At 40.4% G+C, this 20,460-nt stretch overlaps 1 protein-coding gene across 12 annotated transcripts in view; it reads right to left on the reverse strand.

Annotated features, from left to right (window-relative positions):
- ATXN10 (ataxin 10) overlaps positions 1–20,460 on the reverse strand; it is a 338,101-nt gene that overhangs the window by 264,682 nt on the left and 52,959 nt on the right. For 10 of the 12 annotated variants that reach the window (XR_012155466.1, XR_012155465.1, XR_012155473.1 and 7 more), the window contains exons 4-6: positions 18,923–19,019; positions 14,656–14,820; positions 13,940–13,975 (exon numbers count right to left, since the gene is read on the reverse strand). Coding sequence is in view for 6 of the 12 variants with exons in the window: in XM_073315943.1 (XP_073172044.1) it covers positions 13,940–13,975; positions 14,656–14,820; positions 18,923–19,019 (298 nt within the window). In the remaining 6 variants the exon portion in view is untranslated. The remainder of the gene's footprint in view (positions 1–13,939; positions 13,976–14,655; positions 14,821–18,922; positions 19,020–20,460) is intronic. The other 2 variants (XM_073315889.1, XM_073315935.1) reach the window with 2 other exon arrangements.

A 20,460-nucleotide genomic window follows, 5' to 3' on the forward strand; every position in this document is an offset into this window, starting at 1 on the left:
AATATTAGTGTGCTATTGTATACACAATACACAATACCTTGCAGTACTATAATTTTGAGGTAACACAGGCAGAGATCACAATAGCACACATAATATCTGTTCCTCAGAGAGGGATCTTCATAAGAAACATAACGCCTTGAATAATCTTTTAAGTCTAGAAGACAAAAGTTCAGATTAACTTTTATATTTGTTTTGGTTCTGCTGCTGAATCACAGAGTTTGTCTTTACAGTTGGAGAGAGGGTCACACGCTTTGTCGCTTCTGTAGACTGAGCTCATTACACGCATCAGGGGCTCATTGCATTCCTGCACTTCCCCCCTGTTCCCCCCGATATGAACTACCCTTCCAGGCCTCTCTATTTCAGGGACTCCCTGAACCCCTACCCCACCCTCATGCCAGGTGCTCTATTTGTCCATGTCATGCTCTGTGCCCCTCAATTTCCCTTGTGACTGCTCCTGTCTAAGCCTACCTGTGTCTAGAAAGGTTTCAGAGTAACAGCCGTGTTAGTCTGTATTCGCAAAAAGAAAAGGAGGACTTGTGGCACCTTAGAGACTAACCAATTTATTAGAGCATAAGCTTTCGTGAGCTACAGCTCACGAAAGCTTATGCTCTAATAAATTGGTTAGTCTCTAAGGTGCCACAAGTCCTCCTTTTCTTTTTGTGTCTAGAAAGGCGCATACTTTATTGCTTCAGTAGGCCAAAATTCCCAAGCACACCAAAGGCTTCTTGCATCTCTCAATTCCCTTCCATCCCCAGCTTCTTATGTGTTAACCTCCCCAGCTTCTTATGTGTTAACCTCCCCTCCACTCTTCCATCCTCCTCTGGGACCACAAGAAGGGTGTTATATGGGCATGTATTAATGGCTGTCATCCATTGGTTCTGCAATCTACAGACAATTATAGACCTGGTCAAAGCTGTGGACTTTGATAACCACACATGAGGGGCTCTACATGTCTCCCATTTTCTTCTTGAGGTTTTCACTAAAAAATTAGCAGGATTCTGCCAACTGATGCACAGAACATTTACTGAAATTTTGGAACTGATCAGATGTGGTTTTCAAAAGTTATCATGTACATCCCACACAGAGAAATATCATCAAGAGAAGTGGAAGGCCTCAAACCGTTATCTATACTTGACATTTTTTGGAAAGAATTTGTTAGGTTAGCCTAAACACATTTACCATGAGTACCTGAAATAATTGTTGCTGGTATAGGTTTAAGGGAAGTAAACGCAAACCCCATATTTAAAGAGATATTTGTGGAATTACTCTAAAACTTCTGGAGATCTTCCCCCCACCACCCCCTTTTACTACCATATTTTTCACTCATCTCATAGTGGTTTTCGGATACCTAAATAGGACACAAAATGATCTGGCTTGTGACCTGTTCTCTCCTCAAGGAAGCAGCATAACATGATCAACATTGGAAGAAGCAGAAAGGAAAAGGTTCAGACTACTAATTACGACAAATTTCTTCTCACATAATTACTAGAACATGGAACAGCCACTAGATATTATGAGAGTACTAACACTTAAATTCATTCATGCCAAGATGGAAATTCTGCATACTTTAAAAAAATTACAAAATCGAATGAAGAATTCCTGGTCAACCTTCTTATAAAGGTATCAGATGGACCAATGGCTCTTGCTATCCATAAACTGTATGTTTGTATGTATATCTTGAGTCCTGGCCTGCTCTTTCCCTACTGTGCTAGAACACCACCAAAAATCTGCATATTCTCAGTGACTGACTAGGGTCACTGCTTTTTGATTTAACATTTGAATTTGATAGGAACCAGAAGGAGCTTCTTAGTACATCCAAGTTGGGAACAACATTATTCTCAACTGGAGAATTTCCACGAGGTGTCACATCCGAAACTCAAATATCTGTGGAAAGAGGAATGTTCCCCTCTCACTTTTCACAAGAAACGATACAATAAAAGAAGTGAAACAAGACAATGCAAGATCCAGCTGTGCACCTTGATTTATTGGAGAAAGGTTTTCTAAAATTGCTCTTGAATACCAGGGCAATACTACTGCAAATAATAAGTAACTGTTATAGCACTACAACTAACTAAATGTTTTCCAATGGTCAGTAGCACTTAAACCCTCAGTTGCCTTTGGAACCTGCATCCTGTGATAGCATGCCAACTTTCCAGGAATGAGACACAAAATTGTTCTCTGGAGAGTACAAGCCTAATAGAGGGAAGAGAAAGAAATACTCTAATTTGTCAGAGAAGAGACTAACTGCCAGTTCACAAAAAAAAAGACAGGAATGGTAAAATTTTCTGGATTTATATACTACATGCATACTATATAAGGCACTAGATTCAGCACTCTACTGCACAGCTCTGTCTTTCCCTTAGTCTGCCTCAACGGGTTAGAGGCCTGCCCACAGCAGCAGTGCTTTCTGCCCATGCTTATTTCCATGGGCTAGGACTAAACTCCAGGAAAATGGGGAAGGGGAGCCCCACAACCTAATCTTTAAACTCACCATTGAACTGTGGTTTAAAAGAGAGAGTGGATGTTCAAAAAATCCTTACTTTCAGTGCCAGACAGCTGACCACACTTTCACATATTTTTTTCCAGAGAGGCCAAGAAGTGCACTACGCCTTTCCATTTAAAAAAAAAGGAGAATTTCTGTTCTTTGCCCTTCACCGTCAAAAATGCAATCCCCACACTTGAAAAACAGACATATTCCCTCCCCGCCCCAACACACACACACACAAAAAGTGATTGTATGAACTGTACTCCCATCTCTAATGGAACCACCAAAGCATTTATAGAATAAACAACTTTTAGAATACACATTGGTCTTGGTCAGGATGAATTATAATGTAATTTTGTACTACTTTTTCCTAATTATTTTAAAACACATATGTATGCAGGTTCAAGATTTTAAAATCAATCTCATATGGCATCCTATGGTGGTTTCTTCTACATATAGTAGCTTCCCAGCTGCATAACACATTTTTCTGCTGTTGATTACTGCAAGCCAAAAGAAGAAGAAAAACAATCTGATTTCTTAAAGACGCTTCAATTTTCCAGAGCCTAAGGCATGGCTTTCTGAGCTGTTTGCATGTAAAGAAGAGTTTAAAAGGAAAAACAACTCTAGCAAGTCCATTCGTTGTACTCTGCACTGACTTGAAGCACTAACTCTTACTCGTGACTTCTCTTCTCCCCTGCCCAGAGAGGAATAAAGAGTGTGCTACAAAGTAGTAGGATCGTATGGGTGGAGTTAGAGAGTACTTGCATCACTGAACAGTATTTCCTCCAGCTGATACAGAAATAGCATTGACTTTTTAAGGAAAATCCCATCTAGTTCCCACCTGGTGACTTTAGAGAGGTAGGGTTTGTTGCAAGAAATAATCAGGAGAAAAAGAGTCTTATTTTATTAAATAAATATTTCTGCTTAAAATGTGTTAAAATACATATTTGACTTGCTTAATGTATAAGTGTCAAGATTTAAACTTAAGGGTATGAGTGATACCAATATACTATTAAAAATATTCAGCAAAATAAATTATACTCTACAGGGCTAGAAATATCTATTGGCCCATTCATCCAGAACAAGTGGACGGGAGAGTGGGTGGAGACAACAGGTGAAGAGGAGAAGCCATGATGTAAATCATATTGAAAGATTGAGTTGCAAGTTATTCCACCATAGTGAATAAAGGAGGACGAAAAGAAGAAGGTAAAAGTGGGAGAAGTGGAAAAGACTGTGCTTATAGGTTTAAAACTTTCCACAGACAGGAAAGCTCATTATAGGGAACACTGGTCCCCTGGGCAACAAATCAGAGACAGGCCCTCCCACAAGGGAGCACACACTAGGCATTAATACTCCTCGGGGAATTCTGTGCCACTGAGCACATCCAGAATTCATGTACCATGCAGAATTCCCCACCCCCCGGCCAGAAAATACATTCTGCTGGAAAGATGCTGCAGTTACTCCTTTCGCCTACTAGGGGCCATGGTGGCACCAGAACAGAGAGTAGCCACTCCTGGGCAGGAGCAGCCCTACCTGCACACAGGGAAGGGCAAGAAGCTACCTTCCTCACAGCACGCATGAGGCACGGGATATGGGGATGGACAGCATGGGGCACATGGCGGGGGTCACAGACAGGGGTTCAGAAGAGCTACTGAGGGGTGCAGATGGGGGAGCAGGCTGAATGGGAATGGGATTACAGGGCCACATGGGGACAGGGCAGGGATTGCAGGACCATATGGGGACAGGGAGGAGGGGTGGTTGATTGGGGGTACAAGGCGACATGGAGACCAGGGGAGGGAGGTGCAGAGACACATTGGGGGAGGGACTGGCTGATGGGGGGTGGAGGGTCACATGGGGATGGGGGAGAAGGTGGCTGAGTGGGGGTGCAGGGACACATGGGGACAGGGGAAAATGTGCCTGACTGAATGAGAAAGGCTAGGGGTCAACCAGGGTCTACATGGTGGAGGCTCCCTAACAATCCCTCCCCACCCTCCAAAAAAACCCCTGTTGCATACTTCTCCCACGCACACCCAACAACCCTTGAAATTCACACACGGGCTCCTTTCCAGTAATTACTTCCCTCTCTCTCAGCTCCCGTTACCCCTGACTCTCTCAAGCCTTTGCACTGCTTCTAAGGGGTGCAGGAAACACGTTTCTGTATTGTAGTTTAAATGAATTATTACTCAGAGATCTGTATTAATGTATCTCGTAAGAAATCTATTTGTCAAAAAACATTTCCTGAATCTTTTTTGTCTGTATTGTTACAGACAATTACTGACTGATATTTTGAAAAAAATTACTACAAGAATTGAAATGGGCGTGATAATATTGTATTATTTTGACAAATAAAATATGCAGAATTTTAAAATATTGTGTGCAGAACTTTTAATTCCCCCAAGAGAAGGCATCAGGGAGCCTGGATTGAGAGCTCCAGGCAACCTCCCTCCACTAACACATTGCAATACAGGTATTTTAAGCCCTAGCTATCAAATAAATGTTTAAGCCCTCACACTAGATAGCAAATGCTCTTTTCAGACAGAGGACCAAGATAGAAAATACTGCTGGAAAACAAGAGCTTTTATTGTACAGCTGGGCTTTAGCAAAGAAAAGTAATAAAGATCGTATAATTCTGTTAACGCCATTCGTCAAATTGAACCAAGGAAAGTTAGGTTACTAACCTGCAACTGCAGACCTATTGCCCATGCAGATCCACACTCTTTGAAGCATAAGTATGTCCTTCAGCACCACATGTCCTGGAAAGATCCTGAAGGCAGCAACCAGTAGGGCTTTGTACAAGCTCAACTGCAGTTCCACACATTCAGGGCCAGACTATATACATTTCAACAACATTCAGCCCTGAAAGCACTCAGTTCCTTCTTATGCTTCAAAATGTCAGCCAAAGGCTATGAAGTGGGTGACAATACTGCAATGGTCCTCACTCGGGGTCTGGTTGGGGAGCGTGGCTTAGTGGTCACAGCTGCAACCCCTGACATTCAAGGAGGTTGTGCGGAGGAGATCCCAAGCCCTCCTGCTCCACCCCACAGCCTTTTAGGCTACCAGTAGTCTGGCAAACAGGGCTGCTTAAAGCTATCCTCCCTGGGCCCCTTCCTCTCATCCCACTCACCTCCCCCCCGGGGTCAGCTTAGTCTAAGGCCTTCCCCTGGCAGAGAAATCCAAACCAAAAGTAATAAGAGGGAGTTACCAATGTCCACGGTCCCCAGGATACTTTCCTCCCTGGTTGTCTCTGGGGTGGGTCTTCCCTTCCCTCACAGAGGACACCTTTGGGCAGCTGTATCAGAGCTTTCAGGCTTCCCTCTGCTCTGTGCTCCTAGAGCTGCCGGCTGCAGGTCTGCTCACCTCCAGCTGGCCACCCAAATGAGCTACTGTAATTCCCTGCCTTTTAATTCCTCCAGCAGATGGAGCATTTGCTGCAGGTGTGGCAGGGCAGGGCTGACTGAGCCCAAAATAATCCCATAACACCTTGTTGCCCAGTATGAGGTTTGTACACCCCATCACACATACATCTGCCCCGGCAACATTTTGGAGAACTCCAATTACAGATAGAATTGCCTCTGCAGATCACCACTGTCAGGAGACTGACCAGAAGTAGCAGATCCCAGAAAAGGAACAAGACTAAAGGACTGGTCACCACAAACAAGTACACTGTGAAACTTGTGTAGATTAGGAAAATGAGAGAGAGTTTAAAAATGCATTACCTAACAAGTTAATTCACACTATTTCAAATACCAGTTAGCACAAAGTATAGATAATAACAACGTTTTAAAAAAGGTTAGTTGGTTGGAGTCAACCCTAGAGTCAAGTCCCTAAAAAGGGTACCTGTGTGGAGGTGGGTGTGGCAATTTAGCTCTTAAATTCAGAGAATGATGCTGAGTAAAGGTATGAATTAAACTCTGTGTGACTTCACAGATGGCAGAAATTGAAGCATTTCTGAAGCATGCCACACAAGCAACCAGACCATTCAGTCTTATTAATCTCACATGTCACAGGATTGAATACAAAGTCTGATTTATACACAACACAGAGAGGACTTCTTTCTTGGACTTAATTACCGCCCACCAGATACAGGTGCCACTGGAAACATTTAGTGAAGAACTCCTCATCCCCAAAGACAAGACCACGCAGTAAGGGACAGAGCCTCCCCAGTAACTGAGGTAATACTTCGTGTCAGCGTCATCTATAGCAATGATCTAAAATACGAAAGCTCTCAATTCAAGGGAGAGCTTTCAATGCCAGTTATAGTGTTCAAAGTTCCAAAACCTTGATGTGGAGTATGGATGGACTCCTTGAACTTCCAAAGGCTATTTAGATAACGTATGGCTTCAGTTTTCAGTGCAGAATGGGAATCACAGATGTCCCTGAACTGAGCCTCCTTTTCACGGAGGGAAATGTGGAAAACTGTAGAAACACCAGATGATCACAAAGAAGATGAAGAAAGGGAACAGGCGATGGTGCTAGAAGCACTGGGGAAAGAAGAGTCTCTGATTGAAACAGGGTTTCCACATTTATGGCATTTTTTTTCCCTTGCAAGTGACCTGATCCTTGCTCCTGAATGACATCTCACAGATTGGTAGCTCTCTGCTACCTTCTCCTGCCTTTTGATATTCCAGAAATCTAGGCTCTGCCTTTGAAAAAGGCGTCAAGACCCTCAAAAGAATCCTCCTAGAACTGCTAAGCAGGGTGTGATGCTGAGAGCAGGAAGAAGGCCTGATACAACAGCTTCTGCTAATGTGGAAGCACTGTAGAGGTACTACTTGGCTAAAGGAACCTCTCCCTTCAAGAACCTCTCTCTACCAGAAGTGCATAAACTGCTCCCTACCAGAACTGCTACTGGACTAGAGTGAAAGGAAGTAACAGAAGCCAAAATCATGCCTGGAAAGAGAGGTTCCTCCTGAGCTCTACCTGAGGACTCCTCTGCCTTCCAATGCGGGGACAGAACACTGGATTCCAAAAATGTGCACAGCACTATGCCAGCAGGCGGAGCCATCACATCGGGGGGAGGGGGGATTACAAGTAGGATATTTGCTTCCCAAGTGTGGGTCAAAGGCAGAAAACCCACCAGTACTGGACTAATGGAGCAGTGGGGAGAAAGAAAAGTTCAGGCAGTACATTAGTCACAATATTTCTCCTCTCTGTTCCTAATGGTTGATGGCATTAACTTTAAAAGTAACTTCAGCATTGTGAATATTTACCTGGGTAATTCATTGGATGCTAATGCTGATGAACACTTATGTCTGCTACACAAACACTTAGTATAAATCTATCCCGCTTCAGCCTGCCTCACACTACGTGGACCCTTCTGCTGCGCACTAAAAGTTCCATAGTTCACTTTGATTACATTGCGCTTGGATGCTGACAAACCTTAAACATTGAGTTGGTGAACTCTTAATGCTGGGCCAATGACTAGAAACCCACAGGATGGCACCACTGTGTGGTCTCAACTGCCAGATCAGAATCGGTCAGCAGCAACCCTAAACATGATGAGTGGTCAGCTATAGACATTTGGAATGATTTCTTTGTTGCTGATCCAACCGTTCGACCACTGGGATTTGACCTGCCATGTCACCTTTGGACTCTACTGAACAGGTTCCAAACTAGCCAAGGAATATGTGCAGACCCCATGTGTAGAAGTTGGCTGTGCAACAACCCACTTTATCAACGTGGTCTCTGTCAGTCAATGTTGTTGATGAATGTCAATTAACCAGACTTCATGGTGGCTTTAGGGCCCTTCTTTCTGCTGATTAAGCTGCTGTCGGGTGGATTGGCAAGCACTGCAAGCACTAGAAGAAGTAGTCCACTTTGATCTACTCCCATTAAATGCACTACGGAACTTTTAGTGCACTGCAGCAGAGTCCACACCGAACAGTTAGTACATGGCAGGCTGCTGTGGGGTAGATTTACACCTCAGCTTCTGTCATCTAAATGTTCATGTAGACCAACTTTACTTTAGTACTCTATAAAGGAAAAGGAAAAAAGGAAAAAGGATGAATACAATTTATAGCTATGAACAAATTGTTATTATTTAAGAAAAGGAGGAAACATTTCCAGTACCAAAAATCAGCATTTGGCAGAGCAAAGAGCTAACATGAAAGGAACGAGTACAGATATTATTCACGTGCTGAACAGCAAGTTTCAAATTGCTTTGGACACTCAGATTAAAAGATTGCACTTCCACAAGGTATGCAGGAATTATGTTGACATTAAGAACATTTTTAATTCAATTCTTTACAAAACAGGCAGCCATCATAACTTCTTGAAGAAAAGTCTACCATTTTAGTGAGCCCAAAAAAACATTACAGTTGCTTTAAAAAGTTGCTGTGCAATGCAGTAGCCGCGGCACAGAGGCCTGAACTCTTTATTGCAAAGCACTGGCTCTACCGCCAATACCGCGGCTATGTAAATTCGTTTAAGCAATCTGAGTGGTATGTGCTAGTGAGAGTCCAAGTACAGCCCCACATTTTGAATGAATTGCTGACAAAATATTTTTTCAATGTGCCTGCCAAAGAAGCATTACAACAACTCAGCTTTGAGTTAATGAAAACAGAGACAAAAATCTTTGCACTCCTACCTGGCTGCATCTACTGCGTATTTATTTACTACATGGGGAAAGTGGCTTAGTCCTTAGATGTGAAAAATGTTTCTTGCTAATGAATCAAACATGAACCTGGATCAAAAAATTAAATGTAATAATAAAACTGAGACCGAGGCTACAACCGCAATACACCATCATCTTAAGTTATTGTCAACGTATCCTGGAGCCAATAAAGACAGCATCTGTCTTTCACACATTGAATTGCAGAAAACTGCAGCTCACTTAGCATCTGAGAAACAGTCATATCAACAAGAAGGTTTCAGATACAGAAAACTTTTATGGGAGAAAGAGCTGTTTATCATCAATGTAAAATGTTATGAACGCTTAAACTATTCCAAAGCTATGCTAAGTGACAGCATAGACTGCACATCAGGACCAACACTGAAGCAATTATTAAACTTCGCTTATGGCTAGCTGCTTTTTAAATCAGAAATATACTTTGATGTCCCAACAAAATAGAGAGAGAAAGAGAGAAAGAAAGAGAGAAAGAAATTCTATTTACCCTATAATCTTCATTCACAGTGAGCCACAAGGACAAACCAAGAAACAAAACACAATTCAAAGTACAGCTATTATGTTATATTACTCTAACAAAATATTAGGATATTAGACATTCCTTGTATATGCAAGGAAAAATATACCCTGAAGTTTGACAGTGAAGCAACCTAGTTAACCAAAAATTCAGCCGGAGTTCAAAATTATGTTTTTGTCCACTCCATATAAACTTGAGTGCAGAGCTACAAAGAGATTGAAGAGACAGCATGAAAATGCCTGCTTCCACCCATCGCAAATTACTTCAAAAATCAATAGTGGCAAAAAGGCACTTTGCTGCAGAAAGGGATTTTTCTTTTAATTTTTTAACTTTTGAACCTTAATCAGTAAATATATAAAAATCTGCATGGAAATACCTGCCAACTTGCTAAAAGTTCAACATATTTGTTTTTCTTCTGCAATATTTAGTATTGACCAAGTACTGCTCTTAGAGGTAGTACATTCTCATTTTTTCCATGTGAGTTAATAATATATTCTGGGCATTTTATGTGGCCTTTTCAAAAGCAAAAATATAAATAAGCTAGTACATTAAGAACAGAAAAATACAAACAAAAGGTACATTGCAACACTGAGTAGGTATTACAGTGACATGAGCGGAACTGAAGACACAACTAAGTCTCTTGACATTTCTATTTAGCTTGTAGTTTAACATTTTTAATTAAAAATGTTTGAATAATTTTTGTTCCTGTTTTTATTATATTCAATACACACATCATGCATTCATGTAATATGGTATTGCTTTTATAGTTTTCCTCTTCAAGAAACAGGTTTACCTTTTGCTTCTCCAAAAAAACTTTTAATATTCATTATGTTGAGATCAGGGCTGTCAAACGATTAAGAAGATTAATAGCCATTAATTGTAAGATTAAAAAAATAGCCATGATTAATTGCAGTTTTAATCACACTGTTAAACAATAGAATATCATTTATTTAAATATTTTTGGTGTTGGAAGGGAAGAGTGTGTGTGTGGTCTAAAGTTTTACATTGCACCCAAAACCAAAGCAGTTATGTAAAAAAAAAAAAAAAATCTACATTTGTGAGTTGCACTTTCACGAGAAAGAGATTGCTCTATAGTACTTGTATTTTTCAATTCACCTCCTACCATTTTTTAAATCTTTTTTACAATTCAGATATTTATAATAAAAAATATAAAGAGCACTGTACACTTTGTATTCTGTTGTAATTGAGATCAGTATATTTGAAAATGTACAAAAACATCCAAAAATATTTATAATAAATTAAAATTGGTTTTCTATTATTTAACAGTGTGATTAAAACGGCAATTAATCTCAACTAATTTTTTAATCTAGTTAATTTATTTTGCATTAATCACTAGAGTTAACTGCAATTAATTGACAGCCCTAGTTGAGAGAGACAGTTTATCACAACTATTTTCTTGACCTTCAGTATTAATAAGGAAGATCACATTTCTACCATGAAAACAGTAGAGCTGATTGAAAAACAGAATTTCCATCCCACGGGAAATTACAATATTTTGACATTTGTATTCATCCCAAATCATGTTTGAAAAGACAAAATATCAAAACTATTTGTGGAACAAAATGTTCTAGAAAAAAAAGTTTGATTCAGAAATGTTGAAATATTTCAGGTATTAATTTCTGCATCTTCCTGAGGGACCGTACCATCATAGCACTTGTATTTCTGGCTCCCTCATTCCTCTGTTCTCTCCTCTGGTCCCAGTTCCCTAACTGGGCTACATCTGTCTGTCTCTTCCCACAGAAAATTTTAGATTTCAATGAAACGCTACTTTCTGACAAAAGCGTGTGGAGTGTTTCAGTTTGGGTTTTCTTGAACCAGCGCTAACAGATTAATGCTCTAATTTTAGACTATACAATTCTTGGGCTGCATAGTTTCAAAACCTTTTGGAAAGATGGAGATTTGAAAAACTGGAGGCTTATCCAAGATTGCTTTCCAGATTTCCCAACTTTGAACATTTTAAACAGAATGCCGGCCAACTTGTAAAAGGCCAGCCAGCTTTGAAGAGGCTACATTTCATCAACAGTCCCCTTAAAGGCAGCTGGTAATTGTAAGTTATCTAACATTCTTTTGAGTTCCCTCCAGGTGAGGAGTTAAGTTTTTCAAGACTGAACTTAATGAATCAGAAATCAGTCCTGCTCAGCTACAGCTACAAAGAAAATTTGTTTACTCTTAAGGAGTTTTCGATCCCAAGTCCTTGTCAAGAAGTAAAAGCCTTTCTACATTGTATTTATGAAGCTGCCTTCGGGTATAACAAAATCATAACTACTCACTATGACAATATGCAGACATTAGCCTATGCGCAATGCATGCTACCAACAGAAGTGAACATGTGTTTGCCAGAACAGCGAGAGTGAAACGTTTGAATCTGGTTCATAATAGCAGCAGCATAACCATTGAAGTGAAATACATATAATTTGCTTTTCAGTGTTTGATTTTCTTGAAAACCACACTACTTTCCTCCCACTGAATTTTACTGATATGTAAATGTTGATGGGTGTGACCAAGCTGTCACAGTGGAAATAATAGTAACAGAAGTCTAGCATTGTCATTTGGCTCCTAAATTCCTAATAATAATATCGGAACAATTTGTAAATGAGCAAAATGCCATCATAACAGATAGCTGGGAATGATTAAGTGCAACCAAGTGTATTTAAAGATAGGCTTTCCAACTATCTACATGAGTGTCCTGAGTTTGCATACATGTGATCAAGGAGATGTGATTTACTGAAAGTGACACCTTCTATATTCTGAAAGGGGCAGGGGGAGAGCAAACATTCTGCAAGTGCCTTATTATTGACATTGGATTAAGCACTTCTGCCTACTATTTCCCCTTCTATCCTCATCTGATGACCCTGTAAAATATTTTGCTCCCTACTCATTTGAAGGTTATTCTGACAAAAGACTGTTTATACTGCTTTCCTTCCACAGCAATTTTGGATTCCCACAGTCACATGACTTAAAGGTCTTCATTAATGAAGCAGAAGTCAACAGAATGAGCCTACAGTGAGCAAACAAATGGATAGTCCAGTGTTTATTTTGCTGCTTTATGTATTCTATAATTACTTTCCCAATAAAAAGACTCAAATAGAAATCTGGTTGCCTGACCCTCAAACTTTAAGTTTGCTGTTTGGAAACTGTCTATGCCCTAAGTAAATTGACCTGGTTATGAGCCTACCCACAAATAATATTTTAAATAAAATTGGAACAAAACCAATTAAATGACATTTGCTTTTCCTTTAGTCATTCTAAATCCTTTTGGAGGATTTTCCAAATATCCAGTAGGACCTTACTATCTCTTCCAAATTACAACATTTATATCAAACACAGAAGTTAAATTTTGACTTTAGACATAACCTTAAAAATAATGAACTACGAAATCTGCAAAAATATTTTTGTTTTCACTATTGAGTATTTTTTCTCCAAACACCCCCATATTTAAATAAAACTGGAGGTGACGGGATAATCTGGCCCTTAAACGAAGTAGTTCTCAGTGGTCAGCTCCCCAAATGGCCCTTTAAGGGGTTGAAAAGTTCAGTTTGAGGACCTAAGGGGCATGTGGAGAGAGAAGAAGAGGTCCCAGGAATGAAGTTCCTGGGAGGAAATTGTGTCACTTTATCTTTAAGAGCCCGCGGGCTAGGTGCCTTGCAGAGAGGGCAGGGCAAGGCTCCCCTCTCCCGACAATGAGGAATGAGCTGGGAAAAGAGGATCAGCATAAATGCTGCCTCTTCCCCCACAGCAGGGCAAATGCCTGCACAAAATTCAGTGAGTAAGAAGGCTCCGGCAGGGCCCTGAGTTAGCAGGGAGAAGACAGTAGAAGAAGGAGGCTGTCTCCTGGATCCTCCCAGTCTGAGGATTAATTGAGGAGAAAGTGATCAGCTGAGGCAGGAACTAGCAAAGGCCCTACAACTGGCTAAATTATAACCCACCCCCAAGGAGTGGGGCTGGGGCTCCTGCTCTAAGGAGAGAGAGTATGACTCTTCCATTGTTGTCTACTCTGTTCCAGGAGAAGAGCTGGGGAAAAAGGCTGTTTGAATCACAACCTAGATCAAGGAAAGGGTCTCTGAGGTGTTTCCTCAACCAGGACAAAGAACTGACCAGGACTCGTAAAGGGACTCAAAGTAGGGTGATTTGGGGCAACTCACAAAGACAGTCAACGTTTGTAGAAAACTTAATAAATGGGATCCCATGAAGTGGGTGCATATTCTTAAGCCAACCTAAGTCTGGTCATTGATTGAAAAGAACCCGAAGGGGATGCAGTAGAGCCACAAGGGGGCGTGCTGGAGAGGCTTACCCTTGGCACCGAATTATTTGCATCTTGATGGAAAGGCTGGAGCAAGAGAGAACATGTCACAAATGCATAATTGAAAACACAGTTTATAGTAATTGTTATTAGCAAAAACATATAAAGTTGAACATGGTAAAAACACTGATTATATTGTTTAAACTAATAAAATGAAACACTCAAAATTCACAAGCATACCATCTGTGTCCTACTTTTGTTTAATTGTTGCATTAGAACTTTTAAGACATGCAAGAAAACTAATGTATGCAATGTTTCATTGCTACTTAATCTTACTGTCAGACCCCAAGTACCAAAATCTGTGAAAGATTATTTCCTGGCTTAGTTTCCACTTCAAAACCCAATAAGTTTCAATACATGTTTTTACAAACAGATACTCAAAGACAGAGAAGCAACAAACCAGCATGCAAACGTAATGAGTTATTATATGACCCTTAACTGACTCACTAGATGTATGCTGCTAATTTTAGACTCAAATTTCTCTCTATTCCACACAAATTTGGAATGCATATCTTGTAAGTCTAAAAACAAAATGCAGAATCAGTACGAAGTTGACAAAAATGGTTGCTCGCCCTAAATGATAGAATGCTAATCAACCTAGACTTCTGAATTCCGTTACTTTGTGTCTTCAGTTTTGATTTATGTGAACCAGACTTGCATCTTAGTAGATATCTATGTTATTTAAATAAATCAAAAAAGATACATACGACCATTCAGACTCCAGCTGCTTTCTATAGACTTTTACAACAGCAAGAGCTACATTCAAGTTCTTATGCTCCAGTAGTTCTCTCACTTTCTCTGAATTAAGGCAGGTGAACAGTACCATACAAGAATAGGTAATAATTTTCTCATCATGGTGATTGAGGCAATTCCTTTAAAAAAAAGAAAAGAAAAAAGAAAGAAAAGAAAATTTATTGTTAAGAATCAAGCTGGAATAATGTAGCAGTGGTATTTAATAAGAAAGGAAACATGAAGAACTTCATGAACTACAGAGCCATCAGCACTGGAATGCATAAGAGGTGGTGAAATAAATGGCACCTACGAAACAACCATTTTCAAGTAATCTTACAGATCAGATTTAAGGAAAATTGCAAAGCTAAAATTAAAATGGAGTTAAGTAAAGTTTTTTGAAAAATAATTCCTTTCACCACCAAAAGATAAAGACTTTTTAATCTGAAAGAAACAATATCACAAATATTTCCTCATCTTAAGTAACATCCATTCTGCATGTTAGATCCCAAACCAGCAAAGTGCTAAGTGCACTTGATTCCCACTAACTTCAACAGAAGTCAGGGATGCCTAGACGTGATAAAAAAAAGAACATACCAGTAGGACCACGGAGTTAACACTACCTCGGGACTGGAAGTTTGTAACTCTGAGGTTCTACTATAGTTATCTGCAGAAAGTTCTATCAGGAAGGATATAAAGTATTCAACACAGGGACATGTGTTGCCAATTTCCAGGATATTATTGTGACTCTTGTAATAATTAGTGTTTTTCTTAAAATTGTAGGTTCTGTATCAAGTAATTACATGAGAATCTCAGTTTTCATTTAAAAATATATATATATTTTTCTAGCCCTCAAAGTTGTGGAGAAAAAGGTTTGAAAACGTGGCCCAAGCACACCATGACAGTTCAAACAAGAAAACAAGGGGGGGGGGGGGAGGAGACAGTTTCATGATATTTAAGCCAAACTCATGATTTTTTTTGAGGCTTGATTCATGATTTTTGAAGCCTTGGGGCTAAAAAGGTTGAAACCTCATGCTTCAGGATTTAACTATTAGAGACGAGGATGAGACCTAATATAGAGGGCAGATTATCCCACATCTGCCTACCATGAGGTTCTTACACCTTTCTCTGAAGCACCTGGTATAGATACTGTGAATGACTGGATACTGGACTAGATGAACCTCAGGTCTGAAACAATATGGCAATTCCTATGTTCCTAAATAAGCTAATTTTTTAATTCTCCCTCTACTCTCTCTCCAAATCCATCCTGTGTAGTCTCCCGCCCTCCACTTCCCGGGTTGCTGAAGACATCTCAGAATACCTTTCTGAGAGACACCAGAAGTCTTATTTGCACTATATCAATGATGTCACAGAATGATGCATTTTAACAACTCCCATCATTTCTGACAGATTATGATGACAATGAGCAATTACGTTTTTGTGGGAGAATTTTCAAGTTTGCATATGTTTTTTTTTGTTTGTTTTTTTAACATGTAAATGTGGGAGCTGAGAAGCCATAAAAAGGGGGCTGGTTAGCTGACGAGCCAATAAATAAATCCATTATATCTCTTTGATATGAAACTTTGCAAGCCTGAAGAAAAAATGTTAATGGACATTACAGCTTCCTTTGTCTGCTGTTCAAAGTTTTTCACTTGAAACAGCAGTAGCTTGGTAACATAAAAAACTTTGAGCACCAAACATGAAAACTTGATCATCAGTTAAAGATTTCTCTCTCAGGATCACAAAGTTTAAAAGAGAGCTGTTTCACTGCCTTCCAGTTCCCTAGCTCAGCTCCCTGATCTGCTCTATTTCAGAGCTTCAGCCAGTCTCTCTTTCCTGCTTTAATTCCTATAAATTGCCCCCATCCACTGTCACAATTAAACTGCCCACTCCAGTTTTCTTCTTCCAAACTATAACTGCTTACGTTTCATATGTTTGTACACATCTAACAGCTATGTGCACACAGTTTATCAGTAGAAAACTGGGTAAGGTAGTGAAGAAGAGGCAGCAGAAAGGGTGACAGCAGTAAGAACAGTGGTTGGGAGGGCAGTGGACAAATGGGTTATGAGAAGAACAGCTCCTAACCTGAATGCCTTAGGAGGTCTACAGGAGGAGAGTTCTTTTGCAGATCTTATGTGGTGGGGATGAGTGGGGGGGGACCAAAAAAAACGAACAGAGAAAACCAACTCCACTCCTGCAGACTTCCCATGAACTGATTTATGGCTCAGAGGACAAACGCTGGGAACAGCGATTTGCGAATAGTCCATCCAGTGAAATGCCAACCCTTAGTGCCATCGTTTTGATGAAGAATTCTCTGTTGGCTTCCCTTAACTGACTTATCCTGAAAAACAACATGTAGCCCAGTTTCAAAAAAAAAAAAAAAAAAAATAGTGCAAAATCATTTCACACAGTACATAATACACGTTTTATGACAAATTAATTTGATGAAGAGAGAGGATAGGCTACATCTAATGCACACACCTTGTGGCAGCGTGTAGGGTGTGTGTAGCTACATGCTGCAGTGAAAAATGGGCTGTAGCTACATGTCAGTGCAATGCTCTGGAAGGGGGAGGCAGTAGCGAAAGGCTCTGCAGCAGGAAGCTGCCCGAGTCTTTCTCCACTGCCACCCACCTGCCAGAGCCTTCCCCTGCAGCAGGGAAAGGCTCTAGCAGCGCCCTGTGGCAGGGAAAGGCTCTGGAGGTGGGACACTACACTGCTATTTTTAGCAGCGCAGACGGAGAGATGCTGTTTGTGTCTTTTCATCAAATTGATAATTGTAGACAAGGGCACTCCCCAGATGGGCCCACCTGCACAGACCTCATTGCAGTTTCAGAGACTGTGGGCAGGTCTACACTACCGCTTAAGTCGATCTAACTTACGTCACTCAGGAGTGTGAAAAAGACACCGGTCAGAGCAATGCACATTGCAGCAACTTAAGTGCTGTCCTCCAACTCTCCCGCCAACATAGCTTCCCACCTCTCGCAGAGGTGGAGTAATTATGCTGACAGGAAAACACTCTACTGTCGCCATACAGCATCTTCATCCGATGGGCATCAGTGACACAGCTGCACCGATACAGTTGTGCCAATGTTGCGCTTCTAGTGTAGACCTGCCCTAATTCAGTCAAAAATCAGTATCTAGGTCCATGGAGATTTCAAGATGGAACTACTGTCAATCAAGATAAGCATGACTTAAAATCAAAATTGTAAAAACACTGTATAGCTGATGTGCACTTTTATTAAAAGCAAATTAATCCCAAAAGATATTTCAGGCCAGATCTAATGAAATACTGTAAATAAAATTTGTCATTGAACAGCTGTATGTTGTTGTAAGCTTGATCCAGGAATTTTGGCCAAATCCACTCTTTAGATATGTAGATACATATGTAAGTGTGCAATACTTCCTATGTATGCCAACAACATTCAAAGGCTTTTTTTGTTTTACTTTCACTCACCTTTCTCCGTCCACTCCCCCCATCAATAACTATCATGTTTATAGGTTTCAGAGTGGTAGCCATGTTAGTCTGTATCAGCAAAAACAACGAGGAGTGGCACCGTAGAGACTAACAAATCTATTTGGGCATAAGCTTCCGTGGGCTAGAACCCACTGTATCAGATGAATGGAGTGGAAAATACAGGAGCAGGTACAGATTCATGAAAAGATGGGATTTGCCTTATCAAATGTGAGGTCAGTCTAACTAGACAATTCAATTAACAGCAGGATATGAAGGGAGGAAAGATAACTTTTGTAGTGATAATGAGAGTGGCCCATTTCAAACAGTTGACAAGAAGGTGTGAGTAACGGTAGGGGGAAATTAGTATGGGGGAAAATTAGGTTTAGGTTTTGTAATGACCCAACCACTCCCAGTCTTCATTCAGGCCTAACAATGTTCATGTGGCAGCAATTTGAAGTTAGGTTCTCAGAAATGATTACCGCATTCCTCTCTGTAAAGATCTCTGAACAAGACCTCAGCAATTGAAGCAGATGATTTACACAGATCTTCTTCTAATATCTTCCCAAAGAAACCAGTCTACTGTCAGTTTAGAAGAAGGTGGTTTTTCAGGTCCGTACTCCCGAGGTGGAGTAACATATATACATCCACAGGATATGGTCTCAATGGGTCTATTCTCCCCAAAAAGTTATTTTTCAAAGCATTATGGCGCTAGTAGAGTAGCAAATATCATGTACAAAAGATCTAAATATAACCATAAGGATTACATTAGAAAAACTCATGTAAATGCTTACAAGAAAAGATCTGGGAAAGCACACTTCCAAATGCTATTCTGGGAATCTCCATTTCCTGCTGCAAGGTTTCCAAGAAACTGGAGGCTACAACGTAAAGCTGAGGAAAAAGAACACATGTTAACAGGAAATTCAGAGAGATCTCAAAGATTAATAAACTCATGCAAATATCAGTACATATCTATACTATGAAAGCCATCCATTTCAGAAAATTGAGACAATATTTACGTAGCTCTAAAACATATTTATCATACTATATATATACTTCCCCATATTTGCTTTTCTTATACGGTGAATTAATTTTGTACTCAAGAATTCCATAAAGCATATTATACACCCCAAAATGACAGACAATACTTTTTTTTTGTTTGTTTGTTTTGGTAGAAACATTGGCTAACAATAGTATTGAATATGAACGATAGCCACTGCAGAGGAAGGGGTTGGAAAGAATGACCAATGGAAGCACAATCGAAGTAAGTTTGCTGCAGGAAGGAGCAACAGTTGCCACATTGTCTTTTCCATATTTGTGGTGGCTTTTTTCAGTATTTGATTACTGGGACTCTGCTGGCTAGTAGCAGAGAAGGCCATGCACATTACCTGAACTGGCCATGAAACTAATTCTGAAGCTGCTAGCAGGACCAGATAATATAGTTCTTGTCCCACTCCAAATTACTTCAGCCATGGGAAAATACACCAGCTCATTTCACTATGTGTGGCGCCATAAACAAGAGACAGTAAATGATGGTGGCGGTAAGGCTAATTGTATTGCCTCAAATGGAATGGAGCCCACCCTACCCTCAGAGAAAACAGCAAAGTGGCCAACACCTCTGTAAACCCAAGCAGATTTTGAATGGCAGGTTGCAAAGCTGCACCACCTGTCTACAAAGTTATGGACATGTGAACAAGGCTTCGAAGGGCTGGAAGCATGTATGTCAGCCATGTAAGTGACTACAGAACTAGTCTCTGTCTGCAAGCAGTGGACAAAACTACAGGTAGCACAGAACACTGATGACCACCACAACAAACATACAGTAGCAAAATACCAGTATTTATTTTTAAGTTCCTTCCATCCCTTATACCAGTTACATCCCTACCCTCTCGAGAAGAGCTCGCGAAATACAGGGCATTTCCCAAAAACACTCAGGAATATGAATGGCAAGTTCAGTTCACTGTTATTCAGAAGGAAAAATTATATTTTGTTCGTAGGTTTCAGAGTAGCAGCCGTGTTAGTCTGTATTCGCAAAAAGAAAAGGAGGACTTGTGGCACCTTAGAGACTAACCAATTTATTTGAGCGTGAGCTTTCGTGAGCTACAGCTCACTTCATCGGATGCATACCGTGGAAACTGCAGCAGACTTTATATACACACAGAGAATATGAAACAATACCTCCTCCCACCCCACTGTCCTGCTGGTAATAGCTTATCTAAAGTGATCATCAGGTTGGGCCACTTCCAGCACAAATCCAGATTTTCTCACCCTCCACCCCCCACACACAAATTCACTCTCCTGCTGGTGATAGCCCATCCAAAGTGACAACTCT

Source organism: Lepidochelys kempii, chromosome 1 (assembly GCF_965140265.1).
Source record: "Lepidochelys kempii isolate rLepKem1 chromosome 1, rLepKem1.hap2, whole genome shotgun sequence".
NCBI classification, from domain to species: domain Eukaryota; kingdom Metazoa; phylum Chordata; order Testudines; family Cheloniidae; genus Lepidochelys; species Lepidochelys kempii.